This window comes from Plectropomus leopardus, chromosome 11 (assembly GCF_008729295.1).
Source record: "Plectropomus leopardus isolate mb chromosome 11, YSFRI_Pleo_2.0, whole genome shotgun sequence".
NCBI lineage: Eukaryota > Metazoa > Chordata > Actinopteri > Perciformes > Serranidae > Plectropomus > Plectropomus leopardus.
In genome coordinates, this window is record NC_056473.1 from 4719781 (window position 1) to 4743610 (window position 23830).

A 23830-nucleotide genomic window follows, 5' to 3' on the forward strand; every position below is an offset into this window, starting at 1 on the left:
ATTTACCTTCAATAACCATTTATTAAATCTCTATCCATTAGACTCTGAGGCTTCGTAAGAGCCGGCTGCATTAAGCCTGATTACGGGATGCCCAGCAGAGGAAAAGGGTCTATGTGTCAAGTGTGTCATCGAGTGATTTATATCCCTGGCTGGGATCTCTGTCTTGTCAGTTGGGAGTAAGCTGCAGAGAGGAGAGAGAAGCGGGGAAAACCTTTCATGATGTGAAGTTTTGATCTTTTTTTGTGTTAAATCTAGAGGTTGCTGTCATGCCCTGGTTCTGTGGCGGGTATCTACGGCTTCTGTCTGTTTCTGATGTTGTCGCTGACCTGTTGCCAGTCTTCAAAGGATTCTTTTCTAAGATAGTTTGACTTAGATAAAGTTTTCAACATGGACACCAAGGGCCCGGGTGCCACCTTTAAACGGTCCTCCCTCAAACGTACCACATCCGGCTCGCAGAAGGTAAGGCAAAGCCCGTTCTGTCACATTCAACAAGTGATTCTGCGTGACGTTAAGGAATTGGATCAGATCAGTTTTCATTTGTTTTTCAAAATGTTTTTATGTTTCTCTTAAAATGTATTTGTGTCAATAATCTTGATTGTCAATGCTCCTTAAAAGTCATATACAAAATGAACTGCATTTTTATCTTTGTTTTTTTGGTGTTTTTTTAATCATTTTTGTATCCAAAAACTACACAACTATTGTGTGGCACTGCATGTCACATGAAACCATTACTATGAGCTTGCCACATTACTTCCTAACCAATCATTTCAGCGCCCCTATGTCCGGCATAATGACCTGCCCCATTCAGGACTGCTAGTCGTATATCGGTGCGCACATGGTTTGCACTCCAAGCCTCGCAAACTTACTGTTAAGTGGTGTTTCAAGCTCACTCCAGTGCTGCACTTTAATCCTTCATAATGGCCCAGTATAAACGAGCATGGCCATGACAGATTAAGGACTTTTATATCTTACTAAAGTCTGCTTTCATGTGATTAACACACTCCGGTAAAAATGTTCTTGAAAGCAAGGGTTTTTTTATTTTTTATTTTATGCATGCATGCTTCTGCTCCCAATCCAGCGAGCAGTGCATGCTGGGATTAGAGCATGCACACTGTTACTTCTGTAGATATATGCAATATGTTGCACTGGATCCACTTTTTGTGATATCTGATGTGGTCTGTAGCGTTTGTTGTTTGTGTTTTTGTTTTTATTTGTATTTATGTAAAACAGTTGTCATTCTGGGATGCAAAACAAATTTCAGATTTTTTCTGATTATAAAACAAAATCAAGTCAATGTGTCAGCACAAGATAAAGAACTAAAACACATTCTTATTTGGATGGTTTAAAATAAATCAGAGCAAGTCAAACATTAAAAAAGTCACTATTTTTCCAGAAAAAAAGATAAAACAAAAAATTGTGAAATACAAAATATTTTAAATTAATTCTTTGTCACTTACAATTAGTCCATATTCATAAGAAAAATCACAATGCTCAAGAAATAAAAATTGTCCACCATGTGGCTGAATCAACACAAGCCCTGATATATATATCATCAGCACATCTGACATCATTAAAAGAATTTAGTGTGATGGATTTCTATAAATGACAGTGGACATTATTTAGTAAGCTTAATATTCTTTATATAATCCACAGCCTTTTTTAAATGAGGTTTTACTCTGAAGCAATCAGCAATGTCATGGCTCCCAGCTGCACTTTTAATGAGATCCGATATGTTGCTAAATATAAACTCAGTAGCTGCACAAAGCGGAGCACCGAGAGATAATGTTGTCCTTTTTTCTTTTCTGATCATGCATTTGTCATGTTGTCATGACAGTCTTTAATCATGGATTTATCTGCTTTACTCAAATGATAGGCGTGTACTTCATCATTTACAGTGAGTCGTATGAGGGATTTATTTTTCATGCATGGTATGGCACATCAGAAATAGAGCAGAGACGATGTCTCTGAATCTCGGTGGATGACGTGATTAGAAAATAAAAGTCTTGCTTGTCCTCCAACAGAGAGCAGATTCAGTTAAATGCTGCTGCCATGAGTGATCTTCTATTTGGTCTATCTACAGATAACATCTGCAACAAGTAGGCTGCCTTTACTGACCTTTTACCTATTTTGCTTGAAATTAGTAGCTTTAAGCTTAATAGTTAGCAAAAAAAATGGCCTAAAAAGCATCCATAGCCTGATAGCTTTGATAACTGCCGATGAGTTTTGTGCTTGGACACTAAATACAAATATATAAAAGGCAACAAAATTAAATCAAATGTAGCAAATCCTGTAGTTTTCACTCTGGGTTTGAAAGATCATATGACTGTATGATGTAAGCATCAGGCGTGGGTCAGGTGAGGGCCAAGAATCCTTAAAAAAGCTTTAAGGCTCAGGGGCTGGATTGCAGCAGACCCCATTTGTGTGAAGGTCAGAGTTTTCAAAGCTTCTGAAAAATATGATTTAAACAAATAAGATCTCAAAATGTTAAAGTATTCTGTTAAAAAAAGTACAATTCAGTTGAAAACCTGAGCAAATTGGTCTGATGTCTTTCAAAAAACATGTGAAGAAGGCAAAATTACATAAACAAAAAAAGTGAAAATGAGCACAAAAAATTAAATAAATAAAAATAAAAACACAAAATGGGAAATGACCTGCAAAAGTGATAAAATAAAGTTTAAAAAAAGAAAAAATAAGAACAGATATACAGTATTTTTTTCTGTAACTAAATTTTAATCAATAATAATAATATTTTTGGGGGTATTTTCCCCCTTGTTTTACAATAATTTCCTATTAATTGTCTCACTTCTCTCTCTCTCTCTTTAAAAAAAGCAAATCCTCAGGTAATTTGTATGTCACCTTTTTTTTTTGGCAATTTGCAGGACATTTATGCCAAAGCTGCTGAAAGAAATCAAAGCAATTTGTTCTGGTTTCAAAGGTTTAAATGCTTGTGAAAGCTTTCTAAACACAGCACAAGAAAGCTGATGTTGATCCAGGTTTCAAAGGGTTAAATTATGAATTAAAGTTCATGAAGTGAGGTCAAAGCCAAGAGAAATTACCTTGAAGACTTATAAGCTACCAGATTTCAGGGGATGGGACACGGGGGAGAAGTCCCCCCCACAATATTTACTGTACATTGCTTTCCCCTAATAATAAAAACATAAAGGTAGCTTTAAATTTGACAACATTTAAGACCTTTATGTCATCTTTTATGCAGAAGTCACAAATTGGTCCATTAAAAAAATCACCAGAATGCAGGAAATCATGTATCTGATGCTCAAAATTTTCTGCCTTTTCTTCTCCGCCCAATGTTGACACGAAACTTTTGCCCTTGGTTCCAGTGGCAGTTTTTTTTTTATAATAATATGGCACGTAAGGCTAACATTTACATATAACTATCAAAACAATTTAAACTGTGTGTAGCCAGCTGTCATGCTTTATAAAGAAAACTGTTTCTATGCTGGGAAATGCTTCAGAAAATATTTAATACCTGTTATAAGTTTTGTACAAAGGCACTATCTTTATACTGATACACTGATTTTATGGAAAATTTAATTTGCTCTATTTTTTAGTCCGACTTTCCTTTTGGGGAAAACCAGCAGCTAAAACATGTCTTATGACTCCCTCAACTCTTGGGGGATAATCAGCGACATGTCGGACTCATGTGACGCCTAACTGGATTTTCAAACCCAGCAGGAACAATGAGTGCATTTACAAACAGGGCTGGCTGAAAACAGTTTGCTTCAGAGGTACTGAAAATTTGTATCCAGAGACCATAACTCAAGTGTCCAAATATCTCTTCCCTCCAGTGAAACTATGTAAAAGGCGGCTTTTTATTCCGTCCACGTGGGACAGACCATGAGTCTGGAATATTTTTTTAGACAGTAAAAGGCGTCTACATGGGGCTTCCTTCCTGTCACACTGCATCAGGCTCCAACCACATCGCCATTCAATACCAAAGCTCAGCAATTAGTTGCTTTTATCTTCAACCCTGGTGACATTCCATTAGGACCCCCAAATCCTTTCTGATCCATTTCACTTGTGCTGATGAGGCTTTTGTTGTGTGAGGTTCATCGCTACAATGTTTAGAATAAATCACACATATTTTTTACCTTATTTTTACCCTTTAAAGCACAGACTGTAAACAATTATACATTCAAATGCACTGAAACTGACCAGGTCAGACATCAACGCACAGAAATACAGCCATCATCATAACCTTTTCCTCATGGTTGTTGGGAGCTGTGTAATTGTAGCAGCACTGGAACAAATTTGCTGTGATGTGGTTGCTCACTAAGCTGCGGGTCAGGAGACCAGCACCATGTGATTCAAGTGGAAGAATGCATGAATGTATGGCTTGACACAAATACTGCCTCTACTGCATAGTGATAGAAGCATTTGGGGTTTTTTTTTTCAGAGAAATCAGGATAGTAACATTTAAAGGAAATTTTAAGGACAAGTAGCAGTGCATCTAATAAAAAAAAAATAGAGGTCATAAATATATTTTATACCTTTTCTGTGACCTCCTCAACACTCCAGCAATTATATTTAACATTTCACACAAATGTCTTTTGTTTTGAGCGAGCCTTTCCTCAGAATATTCTGGAGTGAACGCTGTTTATTGTTCCGGGGCTTGTCTTAAGTCCTGTTAATTTGCTCGGTGTGACACAATCTGATCCCGTAGTATCTAATTCTTCAAGGTTTTTGTTGTTAAGGGCTCAAAGGCAGCTCTTAACGAGGCAGCTGGTCGCTGACTGGATTTTGGTTTTAATTGCTGTAGTTAATGAGTTTAAGTAAGCTGAAGTAACTGCGACATGCTCACCAAACCCTTCTGGAAATGCGCTTTGTTTTCTTCGGCTATAATTAACAGAGGCCCACGTGCGTTTTTTACCGGAGCAGGACCGAACTGGAGGGGAGGAGGTTGAGGGGGGATGTTGGGCTTCTCTCTCTGTCTTTCTGAGTCATCAACCACCAACCTCCCTTGTCTTTTTCACTCTGAGTTACAGTCAGGCTCAAACTGCTCACTTCAACCATAAAAGGAGAGCTTATTAAACCATTTCACATGGCGAAGGGTTTAAATGGATGTCTGCAACTTTGTGCTTGTTAACTCCATCTCGGCTTCTAGTTCACCTAATGCCTTCCTCTAGTCGTTGGCACCTGAAAGCCCTTAAATACTTTTAATTGAATTACTCCAGTAAGTCCAGCATGCACAATAAACAGGATTCATTCTCAACGTATCTAAGTAGGTCAGATTTCCCTATCCATAAAGAAGCCTTTTGATATTTAAATGATCTTTTTTGGCCTAAACTTTAAAGGGTTGGAAATCAGACAGCGGCCTGTTGAATAAAAATGATTATTTTTAAACAATAACATCCCTTTTCAGGTTACGATTATGCAATATCATTTAAGTTTTTAATGTAAATCCACTTAACATGAGCAAAAAATGAAGATTAAGAGAATATTGAATAGCCGCTCTGCTGAGTTTTCTTTTTTTCCACAAAGACACAGTGGATGGAAATAGAGATTAACTGCAATTAGCATTGACTGACCTTGCCCCCAACTGGAGACCAGTCATGTCTTAACAAGGCGCCTTCCAAAAGAATGCCTGCATCCAATTCTCTCAATTATGCAAATTAGGTTGAAATCAAAGTAGTTGGAGGGGGTGAAAAAATGTTTTCAGATGAAAACTTGGGGGAGCCTCTGAACGAGACTGCAGTGCTTTTTAGGTTGGCCGGTGCGCTCCGTCTTCTCACACAAGCTAAGATCTTCCACACTGTGAAGTGAACACAAAGAAAAGGGGAGTTTGGACAAATTGGGAGATTAGGGGCCGGTTATCAAAGTAGATTTATTGTGCCTTGTTCAAGCGAAGGATGAAAATACCCTGTGGGCATGGAGAAGGGGTCATGGGACTCCCAAAAGGATTACCTTGAACTGGAGTCATGAGACTTGGGCGAACAAAGACCCTGCTCACATGCTCATCATATTAACCGGCCCTCATAAAGTGAAGAAGTTTCATGTCCTGTGGGATTCAATGAGTGCTCTTGACTGGGAGAGCAGCACCAGGAGAAAGCTCTGGTGGAGGAACAGCAGGCGTCCTCCACTCTCTATTCTTAACCTGCAGCAGCAGCACCAACAGGACTCTGCAGCTCGGACACAAGACAGTGTGTAAGTGTATCTACGCTCTGTAACTGCTACTCTTTAAAATATTATTTCACTGCTTTTATGACAGAATAGTTTGATTTTAGAGATGTGGGACAGATCACCGAGAGTGAATTTTGATGTGATGAACAGGCAGCAGTGTATGCATTCTGGGTGCTTAATGATGCATGATAACACTGAGATGGAAAACTGCTGAGACAAGACAGACAGCAACAACTGCTCTGTGCCTCAGACTTTTACAAAGTACAAGAAGATGGTACTGTTCTTTGCAAAAAAAAAAAAAAAAAAATATATATATATATATATATATATATATATATATATACACACATATGCTTTTCAGATTATCTCGATACATACAAACAGTTTTAAAGAGGAAAATACAAACAATGCAACTACATAAATGGGAAACTATTCATTTTTTCCATGACTTACTGGTTTTATCTACTCAACCAAAGGTTGCTATCAGATGACTGTTTTGGATTAAGACAAAATGAGGTGATTCTTTAATGAGTCTGCTGGGTAAAATTAGGTCATTGCAGAAAGGGGTGCAGAATATAAAGTTTTATTTATTCATGCATTAACAGAAGGGAAGGATAAAAAGTGTGGATTAAAGGTTGTTTTTTTTTTGTTATTTCAAAAAGAGCAGCGGTGGAAGCCATGAATATGAATTCATAGTTTGTAGACAGCCAAGGGCGTAGGTTTCAACTCAACGTGGAGGGGGGCGCACATGTGAGATGTAGTTTGGGTTGGAGGTTTTGAAAGGGGGTTCTGCCAGAAAATTTTGAGCATCAAACACTTTGTTTCCTGATGAATTTATGCCTTTTATGGATCCATTTATGGTGTACATATTGTTTATTTTGTCAAAATAAAAATTCTTTGCTATTTAATGGTTTTATTGGAGGGACAAATGCACATTCTAAATATTAAGGGGGATGGTATCCATTTCAAAATCTACATCTATGGTTGACATGTTGTAAAAGAAACAAACATTAAAAAAATTAGCCTGAAAAAAATAATTGTTTTTCTTTAGGTACAACTTTATATGAATAGTTTATGTTTTGTAGCCGCCCTGCTGCTGCACCTCCTGAGTGGCTGAGGCGAGCCTGAGAGAAAGAGAAAAAGAGAGAGAGAGAGAAAGAGAGAGAGAGAAAACACTAACAGTACTGTGTAGTTGGCACTTGTGATTACTGTTCACAAGACAAGACTCACATGTCTTTCATTTATACTCATATGACTTCACACTCACAGGCGAAGTTAAATACAGACTCCTCTGTTATAATCTATCAGTGCTGTTAAATATGATAATTATTTTTTTCCCATTTTACTTTCTGGGTGATTTCTTGGAAAGAGTTGCTTCCAGTGCTTCAGTTTTAATTGGGCCTCCACCGTCAACAATGGCCCTCAGACAAACTCTGCTTTGAACTCAAGGTTATTTTTGCTCAGCACTGGAAAAACATCAGACGGCAATCAGAGCAGGATTTTGACAAAGTGTGTGGGTATAGTCCTTTTTGTGTGATGCTTTTCATTGGCTGCTTATCAAGCTGGAGCAGACAATGAAAGGTGATCGTCAACATCGACTGTGCTCTAATGAACAAATGCTCAACCTCACTGCCTGTTGATACCAATACAAACATTTCACTTTGCTTTGTATTTCTTCCTCTTTCACTGGTTTCTTTGCAGGATCTTCATCTTTTAGGCAGGATTACCACTAAGAGAATTTTGATAGAGAAATTTAAATTCAGATAAAGATGATCTCCCTGTGACTGTGGTATGACACCATGTGAGCTAACACTTCTTTTCCTTGCTTATATTTCTCTTTCAGGCGCAAAGAGCTTGGATTGAGAGGACCTTTACGAAAAGAGAATGTGTTCACAAATTTCCCACAAAGGACCCAACCAGGTAACTATGGTCTTCAAATTGCCTTTGAAATGATTAATTCATAAACTGTGGTAAACACGTGGCCTTAGGTTACAACTGCAGCTCATTATTATCTCAACATGACAAAACTCATCAAACAATTCAAATTGATCAATTTCACAAATAATTTTGTTCAGTTTTACTGCTTGAGGGGGTTTACCACAAACAATTTTCATCTTACTAAAGTTAATTTAAAATGTGCACAATCGAGAAGTCTATAAAAAGCTTGTGTAACCTGGAGTGACATCACTTTTCTTGTGTTGCTTTCAAAACACCTTTACAAGCATTTAAACTTTTGAACTCAGAGCCAATTGGTGCCATTTCTTTCAAAAAGATGGGGGAAAAGGAATAAGCAACTTTTTAAGAAATGTTCCACAAACTGCAAAAAAGAAAGAAAATTATGTTTAGAAAGCTAGGGAAAATGTCAAGGAAAAAAAACTTTTAAGTAAAAGTATTTCACAAAATAGTATACATTTTAAGTATATTTATAAATATACATTTTAAGCAACTTTTTCAGGCAATTTCCCTGTTTTTGTTATTTTAACTTTCTTTTTCTTTTGATTAATTTATATATTTTTTATGAATTTCCAGGTATTTTTTCTTTTACTTTTCACTAATTTCTTGCAAATTTTTTGAGTCATTTCTTCTTTTTTTGCTCATTGCCATCCTCTTGTGTATTTGAAATAAATCAAGCAAATTTGTAAGTTGCAAGTTTCAAAGCATAAAAACAAACAAAAAGCAGTAAGCATACTGGTAAAAACATGTCAATTTGGCAGAATATGTAACACATGACTGTTTTAATTTTATAAATTCAGCTCTATATTCACTCCAAGTAATGCTTTATATAAATTAAAAATAACTTATTTTAGCTTGTTCATTAATTTAGTGAATCGTGACACCTACAGCTATATGTCATCAGACATTTGTTGGGATTAAAATAGATTTTTCAGTGTGTTTTGTAGGACACGGGTACTATCCTGGGCTCCGAGAGCAGCCAGGCACTGCGGATCGTTGCTCGCCCAAGCATGAATTTCCCAGAAATAGGCACAGTCATGAAAGAGCCAGTGTGATGTGTGTTTCGAGGAAAAGACACGGCCTTCATGTGCAGACTAAACAATGCATAGCTCAATTGCTACTAGTCATGGTTCAACACTGGATAGTATACTGCTCGAGGAATTCTAGGAACAACCAACACAAGTTTTTAAGTCACATCCACGCAGGGCCAGGAAGGACGTGTTAACTGAGTGCCGTTTGTGCTGTGATCTGTCGAGATGTGCCTGCGGTCAGCTGAACACACAGCACGTGGCCATCCCTGCTGGTGCCAACTCACTGGAAGAAGCCAACCAGCTGGTGCAGATTGACACCCCGAAGGATAAATGGAGTGTGATCAAGCACACAAGGACCTACCCAACAGATGCTTTCGGCCTAATCGAGTTCCAGGGTGGAGGATTCATCAACAAGGCCATGGTGAGGCACTGAAACATTCCTTTAGAGTGACTGTGTGGTTTGATTAGAAGTTATAATATATTTCTTTTCTGTCCTAGTATATCCGAGTCTCCTATGACACCAAACCCGACAACCTCTTGCATTTGATGGTGAAGGACTGGCAGTTGGAGCTGCCCACTTTGCTCATCTCCGTACACGGAGGTCTCCAGAACTTCGACCTCCAACCAAAACTCAAGCAAGTGTTTGGCAAAGGCCTGATCAAAGCTGCCGTCACCACCGGAGCTTGGATCTTCACGGGCGGAGTCAACACAGGTACAACAGTTCAGGATAATGCTTTTAATGTTCATTTAACAAAATAACAATTTGTGACATTAGAAGATTACTCTAAATTGTCGTTACGTAACACCTTTTCTGTAATTTTCCGGAGGAGATTTGACCAACCCATTGTCACGGGTTTACGCTCTGTAATTAGAGCTTCTGTTGGAAAAATTCATCACAAATGACTGTGTGGATTTTGCGTGCAGCAGCCACAAGTGTGTCCCATGATGCAGCAGCCCCATTAGGCAACTGAAAGCGTCATTATTCACGCTGCTATATTTTGCTCTTTACACCTCAGGGGTGATCCGTCATGTAGGAGATGCCTTAAAGGACCATTCCTCCAAGTCACGAGGGAAAGTGTGTGCAATAGGAATTGCACCATGGGGGATCCTGGAAAACAAAGAGGATCTCATCGGAAAAGATGTGAGAACACTTTGCAGCTGCATTTAGTTCACTCAGAGTCTAATATTTCTTCTTGAAGTTAATTTCTCCTTCTTTTTCCAGGTCACCAAACCCTATCAGACAATGGCAAACCCACTGAGCAAGCTGGCTGTGCTCAACAACAGCCACTCCCACTTCATCCTGACCGACAACGGCACCTGTGGGAAGTACGGCTCCGAGGTCAAACTCCGCCGGCTGCTAGAGAAGCACATCTCCCTGCAGAAGATCAACACGCGTAAGTCAACCAGCGCTACGCAGACCTCATAAAGCATCCACCATAGTGCGTGAGCCGGAGTCTGTCGGACATGTGGATGGAGAGCTCCTCTGTGGCCTGTGGGCTTCCCTTTGTCATCCTATGCCTGGAGCTCGGATAAGGCAGGGACAGCAAAGGGATGCTCAACTGTCACTACTGACTTCACTCTCCTCTGGTTTTGTCTGTTCATACATCACATTAACGTTTCCCACTTCAGCATTTCATTCTCAAAGGTCTGCTATTACCAGTGGTGATAAATAGACAAATGGAAGGACTGAGTATATTCTGTGTGTTTCAGGTTTGGGTCAAGGGGTTCCTCTGGTGTGTCTAATCGTAGAGGGAGGTCCCAACGTGATCTCCATCGCACTGGAGAGTCTGAGAGACGAGCCTCCCATCCCTGTGGTGGTGTGTGACGGCAGTGGCCGAGCTTCCGACATCATATCCTTTGCACACAAGTTCTCAGAAGATGGAGGGTGAGACTTTACATGCCTTCTCTCTATTTTATTTATGGGTTAAGAAAAAAAAGCTGAAATGTCTTCCTTGAATCTGCTCTTCCAGCCTTGTTAATGACGATGTCCGAGAGCAACTCTTGGTGACCATTCAGAAGACTTTCAATTACAGCAAAAGTCAATCACAGCAGATCCTGCTCATGGTTATGGAGTGCATGAAAAAAAGGGAACTGGTGAGTAGAAGAACACACTAAAAAAATTGGCCTTTTCAGAATTATTTTGCATTTGAAAATGACATGTCTTTGTCAATCAATAAACATTTCTGAGTTGTGAAGCATCTGGTCTCCATCGTCATTCATCCATTCCACTCATCTGTGTATTTCCATTAACATATTGAATAAACATAATCCCCACAACGTGCTTGTCATTTCTCCCTGTGGTCATGTGTGGCATGTTTATAATCTGGGGCATTCACAGCTATCATCCACCCTTATGTATAAGCACACAGCTGTTAAGTGATGTTGGGTGATTCTGCAGTGCTAAACTGTTAACTTAAATGTAAACAATGCTTTACGATGAAGCACAAACCTCAGTGAGAGCCTAAATCCCTGAGCTGAGAGTGCTTACCAGAGTGTTTCTTGGTGCATAAGAAGTGGCAGCGTTTTCGCATCTCCACCAGATCTCCGTAATTGATGTGATTAGTAGTTTGTAATATGCGGCGCATATAATCTCCACACTCCATACATTTGGGTGGGAAAGATCACTACCACCCGCTTAGCGGAGGCTCTTACTTCATCCATTCACAGTAAGCATGCAGCACACAGATGGAGGAGAGGATCCATCTCCCTAATCCTCAAGCAGGTTCCTCCCTCCCTCTCTACTCCACGGGCTTTTTTTTTTAGACCGCAGAGTGCTATCACTTCACCAGCGATTCTGCATCCTCTATCCCTGATGTATTAGACTGCCTAATGCGCCAACACACTCAGATAAGCAACTTAAACTGCTTTTTTTCAAAGATCATACCGCTGCGGGGCATTTCACTGATACCCGACCCAGACAATGTGACAGAATCGGCAAGTTTGAGCTCTTTCCACGCAGCTAAGAGGCCACACTGTTGCCTGCTCTTAATCTAAAGTGCCATGACTAACCTACAGGTGAATCCGTGTCACAGTCTAGTCCCCAAATAATCCTTTCATCCTAAGTGCATCTCATGTGAACAGCTGGGTGAGACCAATAAAAAAAAAACGCTGATTTAGAAGGCTGAAATTTGCTGTGATGTAACACCAGGATGCAACGTTTAACCGATTCCTTATTAAAGTCTACGTATTTGCAAAAATCAACACCCTGCTGTCTGAAAGGGCAACATAAGTTTTTCCATCTTCATACTGCTGCTCATTATCAACGCATCCCGAGACCAGCCCTGAAAATCTCTGGCGCCGTGCCACACATTCATGCCAACTTAATCCCATTTACCATGGCTGCACATGTGATGGAGCCGTCAGCGTAATTTCATTTGATATAGTCGAGTCTGTAACAAGAAAAGTACTATCACGCTGTCTCGCTGTAAAATTAGCTGTTTGGGCTGTGAGGCTCAGCCAGCAGTGAGAGGTCCTGCTGACAGAATCTCTCATCGGTTCATCACAACATGATTGCAGCTGCGTGAATAAAGAGTGGGAATAAAAAAACAACCATTTATTTATCCTTTCATCTATGTGATTTGTTTGATTCAACCATTACAATATACAACTTCACGTCTGCTATCTTCCTTTTTTTCTCATGTAGATCACAGTTTTTCGAATGGGCTCTGAGGGACAACAAGATATTGAAATGGCCATTCTTACTGCCTTATTAAAAGGTATTTTCTGGCTGCATCATACTTAGACATCTCAACAGTATGCATATGATTACATCACAGCCATATTTTTCTTGCCATGTACGACATGCTTCCCTCTCTCTGTCTGCGCTGTCTTTTGCATCAGGCACGAACGCTTCCGCAGCTGACCAGCTCAGTTTGGCTCTGGCTTGGAACAGAGTGGATATTGCTCGCAATCACATCTTTGTTTACGGTCACAATTTACCAGTGAGTGCTGCTAAAACCTAAATGCTGTAAAAAACCATCTTTTCACACGAGTGCAATATAGTTGCAAAGTTGGCGAGTATGTATTTAGCCCTTGAAAACCGGGATCAACGGCAGTTTTCTTGTGCTGTGATTAGATGCCTTTTCACGAGCTATTTGACCCCTTGGTTTGTTTTCTTTCCGAAACATGGGGAAAAGGGCAATGACCAACTGCCAAGAAATGTCCCACTGGCACATTGCAAGAAATTAGCTGAATGGGTATTGAAAATTGCCTAAAAATCCATTTGAAAAAAGAGGGCAGTATATCAGAAAATTATCTTTAAAAATAGGGGAAAATGTCCAGAAAACTATAAGTATAATCATTTTAAGTTTACAATTTCTTTTACAGAAAAAATACAGTAAAATAAATACTTTTTTTTTTTTTTTTTTTTTTAAAGGCACTTTTGATTATTTTCTTCTTTTCTTTTGCTTATTTTCAGGTAATTGCCTCATAATTGTTAGTTGCAAAGTGGGCGAGGATGTATTTAGCCTGGAAGAAAAGAATTTGGCTTTGAACATTTAAAAAATCATTTGAAATGAATTTGCTTTAAGTCCACCTCCTCACAAAATGTGTTTGGCTCACTGTTGCTTTTATTTTAAGTCTATAAGTCTATGAAGTATTGACCAGAGAGTTCTATTTTAATGTCTTCAAACATATCCAGAGTGTGTATTCCTGACATATAGCAAGACAGATAGATGTTGTTTGAATTGTTCCTCCGATGTACAAAATTCTGCTGATTTGTAATCTATTTAAAAAGTACAATAATCCACATTTAAACAAATGTAAATGCACCCGAGTTAGTTTTCCTCTATAGTCCCTTGCCTGATGTTAAAAGGCATCCTTAAATAACAGAAAAATACAATACGAAGATACAATATGTAGTGATTTAAAGTGGAAATATATAGTTTATTTCTTTAACTTATAACTATGAGGTGAATGTTGATTGCACACTATAATGGCTATAAGATAATAACACCATCGGCATTTAGATAAGTTACCACTTTAGCTAAGTTTACCACTGCATTCTTCTCCCAGGAAACTGAAGGCTCAATTCAAGGCACAAAGCAAGTGCTTTAACCATTGTGCAACCAAAACAGAAAAAAAGTGCTTCTGTTTCCCCTGATAGCTATCAGTAGCTATCCCCAGTTACCAGAGTACCAATGTAGGTTCTGTGCAGTTACTGTCCCCTGGAAATGGGAGACAGTGGAACAACCAACCTGGCAAATGTGCAATTACTTCACAAGTGCAATATTTATTTTTTAGGACATGCATTAATTATGTATAGGTTTATTTGATGTATGTGTGTCAGTGATGAATGTGTATGCGTTTTTTTTATGTTGTGCTGTAGTGGGACAGAGTCCAAAGCAAATTTCCCCACAGGGATAATAAAAGTATATCTCATTGTATCAAAGAAGCAGTAGAAACTGTAGTTACTACGCTCAGAGGAAAGTGACCCAGTTATCTTTACAGCAGTGATGCTAAAATACCACTTGGAAATGCTAGTGGGGTATGAGTTGAAAAGTTGTCTGTGTCCACTTTAATGTAGAAAATGCAGAAAAGAGTCTGGTATATTTATGCTTATTTCCTGCTTGGTAAGCCTGCTGGTGCCATCGCCAACACTACAACCACTGTAGCCCCAGCCCAGGAGAAGCAAAAGAGCCCCGCCAGTGCTCCTCGCAACAAAACCCGTGGAAAGAAGGGGAAGGGAAAGGGAAAGGCAAAGCCTGAACCCCCAGAGGAAACAGACCCGAGGAAGTTGGAGTTGATTCGTTGGGTAAGAGTGGAGTTTTTGACCGTAACTCTCCCTTCAGGTTTAAATACGGGGCAGGCTGCGATGTGCAAATAATAAGTCATCATTCCTTACCTTCTCTCAGGTGAACTCTCTGGAGCAGGCTATGATGGATGCTCTGGTGCTGGACAGAGTGGACTTTGTCAAACTGCTCCTGGAGAATGGGGTCAATATTCACCACTTCCTCACCATTCCCAGACTGGAGGAGTTGTACAACACGGTGGGACCAGACACACTGCAGCAAATGAGAATGAGACCAAGTCTGAATCCCTCAAAATTCACATCTGACAAATATGAAAACGTCTGAAACTAATTACAAACCGCCCCTCCTCTCATTCTTGTCTTTCAGAAACTGGGCCCTACTAATACACTGAACGCTGTGGTCAGGGACGTTAAAAAGGTACAATAAAACTTTTTGCTGAATAATGGTTCACGTACATATATATTTTTATATATGTCTGTGTGTGTGTGTGGTGAACACACACACACACACACACACACACACACACACACATATAGTATGTATAGTTCTTACTTCTTAGTGGTTTTAACAGATGCCATCCCATCACCCCAATCCTTGCTTCCCTTCATTGGCTCCCTGTTCATTTTAGAATTGATTTTAAGATTTTACTGATCACTTTAAAAGCCCTTCTATGGCCCCAAGCTCCATAACAGAAATGTGACCCCTTATGAGCCAGTTCGCAGCCTCAGACCCTCAGGTGGGGCCCCTCTGGACATTCCAAACTAAAGGTGACCATACCTTTGCCCTCAGGTCCCCTCGGCTTAAATCCCATTTTTATATACTTACTTTTATGTGATATTGTTTTATTTATTTTTATATATTTTTGCTTTTTAATTTATGTTTTATCCATTTTATTCAATTTTATTTGTGAATTTATTGCTTTTATTGTTTCTGATGTTGTTGTTTTTGGTCTATTTCTTTTTATTATCTTATATTGACATTTTATGTCCTATATCTTGCATTATTTTTCTTCTGGTTTTAATTTTATCCTAACTCCACCCTAGATTCGTCTCACTTTTGTTCAATAGGACTGTTTGGCTTTCCGTTGTTGTGCGGCTGTCTGTGTATTCCATTTCTTCTTTTCTTTGTTTGTCAAAGCACTTTGTAAACTGTTTTTTAAAGGTGCTATACAAATAAGGTTATTACTATTATTATCATATGTTACTCTGGTAATTTTGCAGGGTAACCTCCCTCCAGATTATCAGATCACTTTGATTGATATTGGTCTGGTGTTGGAGTGCTTCATGGGTGGAGCTTACAGGAGCAATTACACCAGGAAGGCTTTCCGAAACCTCTACAATAATTTGTACGGACTAAAAAGGGTACGCATGGATGGAAGACAATAATTCATAATAGCTTGTTCATCATGTTAAGTAACATTTTGGTATTAATCATCGTGTTTGGTTCTTTTCCTGCAGCCAAAGGCTCTGAAGCTTCTGGGAATGGAGGTGTGGTATCTTTTCCAAAAAAAAATGTCAAGTAGCTGAAACAATACAAGCCACACAGCAGAATAATCTTTCATCGTGTTTTTGTTTTATTAGGACGATGAACCGAGGACAAAAGGCAAGAAAAAGCCAAAAAAGAAGAAAGAGGAAGAGGTGGAAATTGACGTGGATGACCCCGAGGTCTGTCGATTCAAGTACCCCTTTCACGAGCTAATGCTGTGGGCGGTGCTGATGAAACGCCAGAAGATGGCGCTGTTCCTCTGGCAGCGTGGAGAAGAAGCTATGGCGAAAGCTCTGGTGGCCTGTAAACTATATAAAGCTATGGCCCATGAGTGCTCTGAGAGTGAACTGGTGGATGACATCTCACAAGACCTGGAGAACAACTCCAAGTCAGTATATCTCGCTCATAGGGGTTTACTTGTAGTATCACATGGTGTTCTTTTAAGATATAACAGGTGCTTATTGCTTTACATTGGTTTCCTGTCCTCTACTCTTAACGGCTTAGCTGCATTTTATATCTGTTAAGTAAGTTTTGAAATCAGTTTTGAATCAATTTCTTTCAAAATCATGGGGAGAGGGGCGACTTCCAGCTCAACTGCTAGAGTGTGCGCCCCACATGGCTGAGGCCTCTGCAGTGGCCTGGGTTCGAGTCCAGCCTGTGGCCCTTTGCTGCGCCGCTTTCCCCTTTCTCTCTCCCACCTTTCCTGTCACTCTCTGACTATCCTACCAATTAAGGGAAAATGCCCCAAAAAATAATCTTTAAAAAAAAAAAATCGTGGGGAAAAAGGGCAAGGAAATTTGTAGATTTTTTTTTAATCTAGGTAAAATGTCAAAGGAAAAAAAAAGAAAAAAATACATTTATAATCATTAGAATTTTAAATTTTGTGACAAAATTATTATAATTTTTAAGCACTTATTCCAAGTCTTGTTTGCATTGTTTGTTTTTTACTTTCTTTTTCATTTTTTTTAAAACAAACTTTCAGGTAATTTTCTTGTTTTTTTTTACTTTTTTTGTGTGTGGGGTTTTTTACTGGACATTTCATGCCAAGTTGCTGATTGCCTTTTTCCATGTTACTAAAAGAAATCAAGCCAATTTGCTCATGTTTCAAAGGTTTAAATACTTGTGAAAGGCATCTGAAGGCAGCACAAGAAAACTGATGTGGATCCAGGTTTCAAGGAGCTAATATTATTGCCTCTCTTTCACAGAGAATTTGGCCAGTTAGCCTACGAGCTGTTGGATCAGTCCTATAAGCACGACGAACAGGTGGCCATGAAACTTTTAACATATGAGCTGGTCAACTGGAGTAACTCCACCTGTCTGAAGCTGGCTGTGGCTGCTAAGCAACGTGACTTCATCGCCCACACCTGCAGCCAGATGTTGCTCACTGACATGTGGATGGGCTGCTTAAGGATAGGCAAAAATCCCGGCCTCAAGGTTGACATTTCAAATTTTTTTTCTTTTTGGCATCCATAGAAAATATTCCACGACATTCCTAACATCACTTCTTATAACACCTGTAGCATTGCTGTAATAGTATGAGAGTAAAATTATTAACTGTGATCATTTTCTCACCTAGGTTATTCTGGGAATCATTTTCCCTCCTCTGATCCTACTGCTGGATTTCCGCCTTGGAGATGACGCTTCATACCACGCACCTGAGGGCCAAGAACAGGGAAAAGACAAGGATGATGACACAAAATCCAGCAAGGTTTGTCTTAATTATTCATTTACACATAGTGTTTGTATGCCTTTCTTTGTAAAGAAAATGATGCTGAAACAAAGTTGTTATATTGTAGGACGCTAATGATGCAACTTCCCGAAAGGGAGATGAAGAGGAGGGCAGCACTAATGTCCGCAAAATCCCTATCGGCAAAAGATTCTTTGAGTTTTATGATGCGCCATTCACCAAATTCTGGTTCAACACAGTAAGTTTCTGTCATGTAAACAAGAAAGATTTTTTAAAAAATTTTTTAACTTTAATTGTAGTGACATAACCGAACTCTTCTTCCAATAGATTTGCTATTTGGGCTATTTAATGTTGTACAACTACATAATCCTGGTAAAAATGGAGCGGTGGCCATCTATACAAGAGTGGACTGTCATTGCATACATCCTCACACTTGGCTCGGAAAAAGTCAGACAGGTACAAGGCATTAAATATGATAAATTTGATCTGATTTGAGTCTTTAGATATTATTTTTTAATTTATTTATTGATTAATCAATTTATTTATTATATTTCATGGTGTCTGCATGAACTTTAAACACCGTTCTCTAGATTCTGATGTCGGAGCCAGGGAAGCTGAAACAGAAGATAAGTGTGTGGCTGGAGGAGTACTGGAACATCACTGACCTGGCTGCCATCTGCACTTTCCTCCTCGGGCTGATGCTCCGGCTGCAGCATGAACCTTATATGGGCTACGGCAGGGTCATCTACTGCATAGACATCATCTTCTGGTACATTCGCGTATTGGACATCTTCGGAGTCAACAAATACCTGGGACCCTATGTGATGATGATAGGGAAGATGGTAATAAAATTTTACAAATCATGTGAAAATGACATGACAGACATGATGGAAAACACAGAAATTCAAACTTTGCTTCTTGTCTTTCAGATGATAGATATGATGTACTTTGTGGTGATCATGCTGGTGGTGCTCATGAGCTTTGGGGTGGCTCGGCAAGCCATCCTTCACCCTGATGAGGAGCCAACATGGCGCCTGGCCAGAAACATTTTCTACATGCCCTACTGGATGATCTATGGGGAGGTTTTTGCGGACTCGATAGACCGTAAGACTAGAATTCATAGTAAGATTCTGTTTCCTGATTCTGGGCAGATGATCAGTGTTCTATTAATTCTGTGATGTTTAACAATACTGTGACCCCTCAATACTTTGTCTCCCTCTGCTGGCATATTGATAAAAGTGTTTAATAACTTTGCATTGAGGAAGAGCAGGATACGTTTCAGTATCTTATCTCCTCAATCATGATCATCTGCCTTCAAGTTTTTTCTTTCAGTTTTTTTTTCAGTGTTGTTTTATTCTGTCAGGGTGAAGGCAACAAGAAGCTATCCAAAAAGCCTAAATCAACAGGGTTATTAAATGTCAGAGCTGTGGACTCAAGTCACATGACTCAGACTGGACTCAGACTCCAGTCACAAATTTGATGACTTTCAACTCAACTTGACAAAATCAAAACAGACTTGCAACTTGACTTGGACTTTAACTCTGACTTCTCCAAGCTGAGCCTTTAGACTCGAAAATACTTGATACCTTCCTCACAAGAACAAAGATTTAAAAGGATGTTATTTCATATAAAGTGTGCCACAAATCAATACATTGATGTCATTCATTTCCAAAGAATTCCCCAGAATCACTTTGTTTGAACCAATTCAACCAATTACATAACTTAGGACCAGTTAGAAATAAATGATACCAAAGATCATTTTGTTCATGTACAAAAACAATGCCAGCAAAAACCAATTGCATTATGCAAGTCCTGCGGGTCAAAAATTACAGATATAGATGCTACGCATTCCAACACGCTTGTTAAAACAGACTTTTTACAAATTTAAAAAGCATTCATGATTATTGCAAAAGAAATAAATTGTTACTCTATCACTGATATTGCATGACATTTGGTGAAGAGTGCATCAGGGCTTGAACCTTGAAGTTTAAGACTTGGGACTTGTCTAAGAACTTGCAAGTCTTGACCTGGAACTTAATCTGAGACTTACTTGAGACTTAGAAAACAATGACTTGGTCCTACCTCTCTTAAATATTAAATCGGCTGTTTTTTTGAGAAAGTTGCTGACACATCTGCTTGTTTTTATTCACAAAAAAAACCCATAAAGTACAACTATCTTTAGTTTTTGATTAGTGACAAGTTGGAGAAGCATTTTTAAACCTGGTCTACTCTTTCATGGATATTAGCTTGACCTTGACAGAAGTATGTTATAAAAATCCTATATTTATTGATTTTAACACTTTGTCCATGTTTCTTCAAGTCTATGCGATGGAAATCAACCGTGAGTAGTCTTTAAGCCAAGAATGCAATTCAAATCAGTTAGCTAAAGATCTCAGAATACACTCTATAGCTGGAAGTTTTCTTTCCCTGCAGCTCCATGTGGGGAGCATTTATATGACGAGGATGGGAAGAAACTGCCTCCGTGTATCCCTGGTGCCTGGCTCACACCAGCCATTATGGCCTGTTACCTTCTCGTGGCAAACATTCTTCTGGTCAACTTGCTCATTGCAGTGTTCAAGTAAGTGCATGATGTAATGTCTCACTGCTATGTTATTTTACAGCAAACACCAATGTTACAGTGTGTACTCACTGGTTTCCTGTCCCACAGCAACACTTTCTTTGAAGTCAAGTCCATTTCCAACCAGGTGTGGAAGTTCCAGAGATATCAGCTGATCATGACGTTCCACGACCGTCCCATCCTGCCGCCACCTCTTATCATTTTCAGCCACCTCTACATCCTCTTCAACAGGCTTTTTAGGCGGTGTGCCAGAAAGAGACAGGAGGGAGAGCTGGATGAGAAAGACCGTGGACTCAGTTAGTCACCTCTTATGATACAAAACAAATATATGTAGTTTAATGGAACAGTGTGTAGGATTTAATGCTATCTAGTAGTAAGGATTACAGGTTGCAACTAGTGGAATTCCTGGTTAGGATTCCTTAAATGTTTATTGTTCAGGAGGTTTTTACTGGAATCCGAATTATCTGCAGTGGTCTTTTCCTCTCCAAAAGAAATAGACCCGGTGACTCTGCCAAAAACTCTAAAAAAGCAGTTTTGCATAAAAATTATGTGTTTTTCTGGATCATCGCAGAGGGGCTGCTTACTATGGAGGCCAGTGCAGAAACACAAAAAAAATTCAATGCAGATGGCCCTATCTGGAGCTAGTATCTGGCTTGTCTGTTCTGATTTACAGTAAACATGCAATATGGCAGACTCCATGGACGAGGTCCCGCTCCCCATGTAGATAGAAAACTGCTCGTAAGGGAACAAAAAAACAAGGATTCTTATTTCCAGGTGATTATTTAAACATATCTGTATTATTTTCTGAACACAAGGCTCGCAGTGTCACAAAACAAGACAGTCATGTATATACACACAGCAGTTAAAAGGTATAATCAGTCAAACCCCGCCATCCCAGCCCCACCCCGCACATACATGTAACAGAAAAAAAGGACATTTGATGTCAAAAAATAAAGAAATACAGAGGTAAAATATGACTGCAAAAATAATTATACCATAAAAGAAAAAAAGAAAACAGTCAAATTAATTAATAATAATACAAAAATAAACAAATAAATAAAATATTCTAAATGACAATATTCTGAAAATTCTCTGACTCTCTGACTAAACATTATATAGCAAAAGATGGTCTAGGAAGTATTAGGTAAAAGGTTAAGGAAATCTCATGTGACTCTAGGTATAGTTTGCTTCCACTCTGAAGGGTATTGACCTCGTAACAGAGTTTGTTTGAGTTCAGACGGTAAATAATTTGGAAAGGGCTCCAAATCTCAGAAAAAGAAAAAATACTTTTTATATTCCATTTCTGCCAATATTTCCCTCTAAAGCCTACACACTGAACCTTTAAAGTGATTTTAATTTAGTTTCATCCTAGATCACAAATAAACTTAAATCATGTCGTAGCCCAAAGAGGTACTTACAGAACAGCATTGGTCCTGACTGACACACATCATGTAATTTCTTTCTACCAGAACTCAGGCTAAATCCAGAGGAGCTAAAAAGTCTATATGAGTTTGAAGAACAGTGCGTGGAGGAATATTTCCGTGAGAAAGAAGACGAGCAGCAGTCCTCCAGTGATGAACGCATCAAGGTTACCTCCGAAAGGTGAACACCCTTTTCAAGAGTAGCTTAGACATTTCTAAGTATTTTGATTTCAGTTAGTAAACTTTTCTTTATTTGGCGTTCTTGGCAGAGTTGAGAATATGTCCATGCGTCTGGAGGAGGTCAACGAGAGGGAGAACACGATGAAGGCCTCCCTGCAGACGGTGGATCTCCGCCTAGCACAGCTGGAGGAGATTCACGGGCGAATGGCAGTTGCCCTGGAAAAGCTTGCAGGGGTGGACAGACTGGAGCTGACCAGGACCTATTCGCGAAACTCCTCTGTGTGTGACCCCTCCTCCCTACTTCGCCAGGGCAGTATTAACAGCGCGGATGGTTACAGTCTTTACCGCTTCCACATGGACATGGAGGAGTTTGCAGCGAAGCAAAATGCAGATGAGACACCTAAAACAGGCATAGAAAGACAGAAGAGTCTGCGGCAAGCCTCCAGCGTTAGTACTCTCTCTCCAAAAGAAGGCGGTCAAACCTTAGAGGTTGGCGGTTTGGAAAGATCACGACCGAGTTCATGTGTGGACATTCTCATATCCCCATGTGATCAAAAGCCTGCTTCTGTAGCATCAAGTCAAGAGACCATTTCCAACATAAGACAAGGCAGCACAGCACTGCTAGATAGACTAACAGATAAGGACAGACTAAAGCCCTCTTCTCCACCAAAAAGGACTAAATCCTTGAAATACTTCCCAGTGGAAGACCAACCTACATCTCCTTTGACAAAGAGGAGGGCTATGAGCACCATCATTGTCAGCCCGCCTGATGAACCAGAGGAATCAGACGAACCCACAAAGAAGGCCGAACTGCCGCAAGGGAACTCCTCTTCGCCAAAGAGGACAAAATCATTGAGATATATTCCTACTGAAACCCAAAGCCAGACTTCCCCAATCACAAAGAAAAGAGCTATGAGCAGCATCATCTACAACCCATTTGAGGCAGGCGATGATGTGCAAACTGTGGATTACAGATCAGTAGTGGATCAGATCACTAAAGCGCCAAATCAATGGCCGGCAAACCTTGAGTACCAGGTGCATCCCAGCAGTGTCGGTCACATGCCTAAAGTGTCAACGGTCAGAGCTCTCACCCAGCAGTTTCAAGCCGCAGAGCCTCGAAAAGCCGACAATCAGACTGATCAAACTCCTTTCGACACTAAAGGACCCCTTCCAGGAGCAGAGCCCGCTGCAGAGCAAACAAAGACGAAGGCCAAGAGAAACCTCTCGGACACTACCATGTATCTGACTGTTGCCGAGGACAAGTATTTGCTGTCTCACAGGTCACAGAGCTTTAACACCAGCGAGAGGAAAGCAAAGAGCCTGGTGGTTAGCAAGGAGCCGAGAGCCTCCAGTAGCGAGAGAGACCTCGTTCAAGCCTGCAAGGCGGCACGTGAGGATGTGGGGAAGACGATGGAGGCCGAGAAGAAGGAAGATGAAAAGAAATAAGAGCCACAACAAGAGGGGAGATTAAAAAAAAGAATGAGAATGGAAAAATGGAATGGAAAAATATATGTATTAGGAGGAGGAACTGAGACAGAGAACTATCTGTCGGTGATTTGAAATAATACCTGACTTTATGTTTTCACAATAACAATAACAATAGAATG

At 39.6% G+C, this 23830-nt stretch overlaps 1 protein-coding gene across 1 annotated transcript; it reads left to right on the plus strand.

Moving 5' to 3' along the window:
• The first annotated feature begins 387 nt into the window (after positions 1–387).
• Positions 388–23691, plus strand: trpm1b (transient receptor potential cation channel, subfamily M, member 1b). The gene is made up of 27 exons (XM_042495479.1): positions 388–459; positions 7982–8058; positions 9348–9543; positions 9621–9834; positions 10139–10263; positions 10345–10516; positions 10833–11007; positions 11093–11216; positions 12766–12838; positions 12963–13063; positions 14698–14874; positions 14975–15109; positions 15239–15289; positions 16093–16233; positions 16330–16359; positions 16453–16745; positions 17563–17791; positions 17934–18065; positions 18154–18282; positions 18372–18500; positions 18635–18886; positions 18974–19148; positions 20365–20385; positions 20478–20622; positions 20713–20918; positions 22092–22224; positions 22313–23691. Exons 1-27 carry the CDS (start codon positions 388–390, stop codon positions 23667–23669), a joined length of 5064 nt encoding a protein of 1687 aa, XP_042351413.1. The 3' UTR covers positions 23670–23691.
• Positions 23692–23830: the final 139 nt, after the last annotated feature.

Bases quoted from the DNA above. Each gene is read 5' to 3' on its own strand.
- trpm1b (XM_042495479.1), top strand. From the start codon at position 388: ATGGACACCAAGGGCCCGGGTGCCACCTTTAAACGGTCCTCCCTCAAA. The intron at 9,835-10,138 runs GTACAACAGTTC...TTTACACCTCAG, and splicing joins CACGGGCGGAGTCAACACAG to GGGTGATCCGTCATGTAGGA. The intron at 17,792-17,933 runs GTTGACATTTCA...TTTCTCACCTAG, and splicing joins GCAAAAATCCCGGCCTCAAG to GTTATTCTGGGAATCATTTT.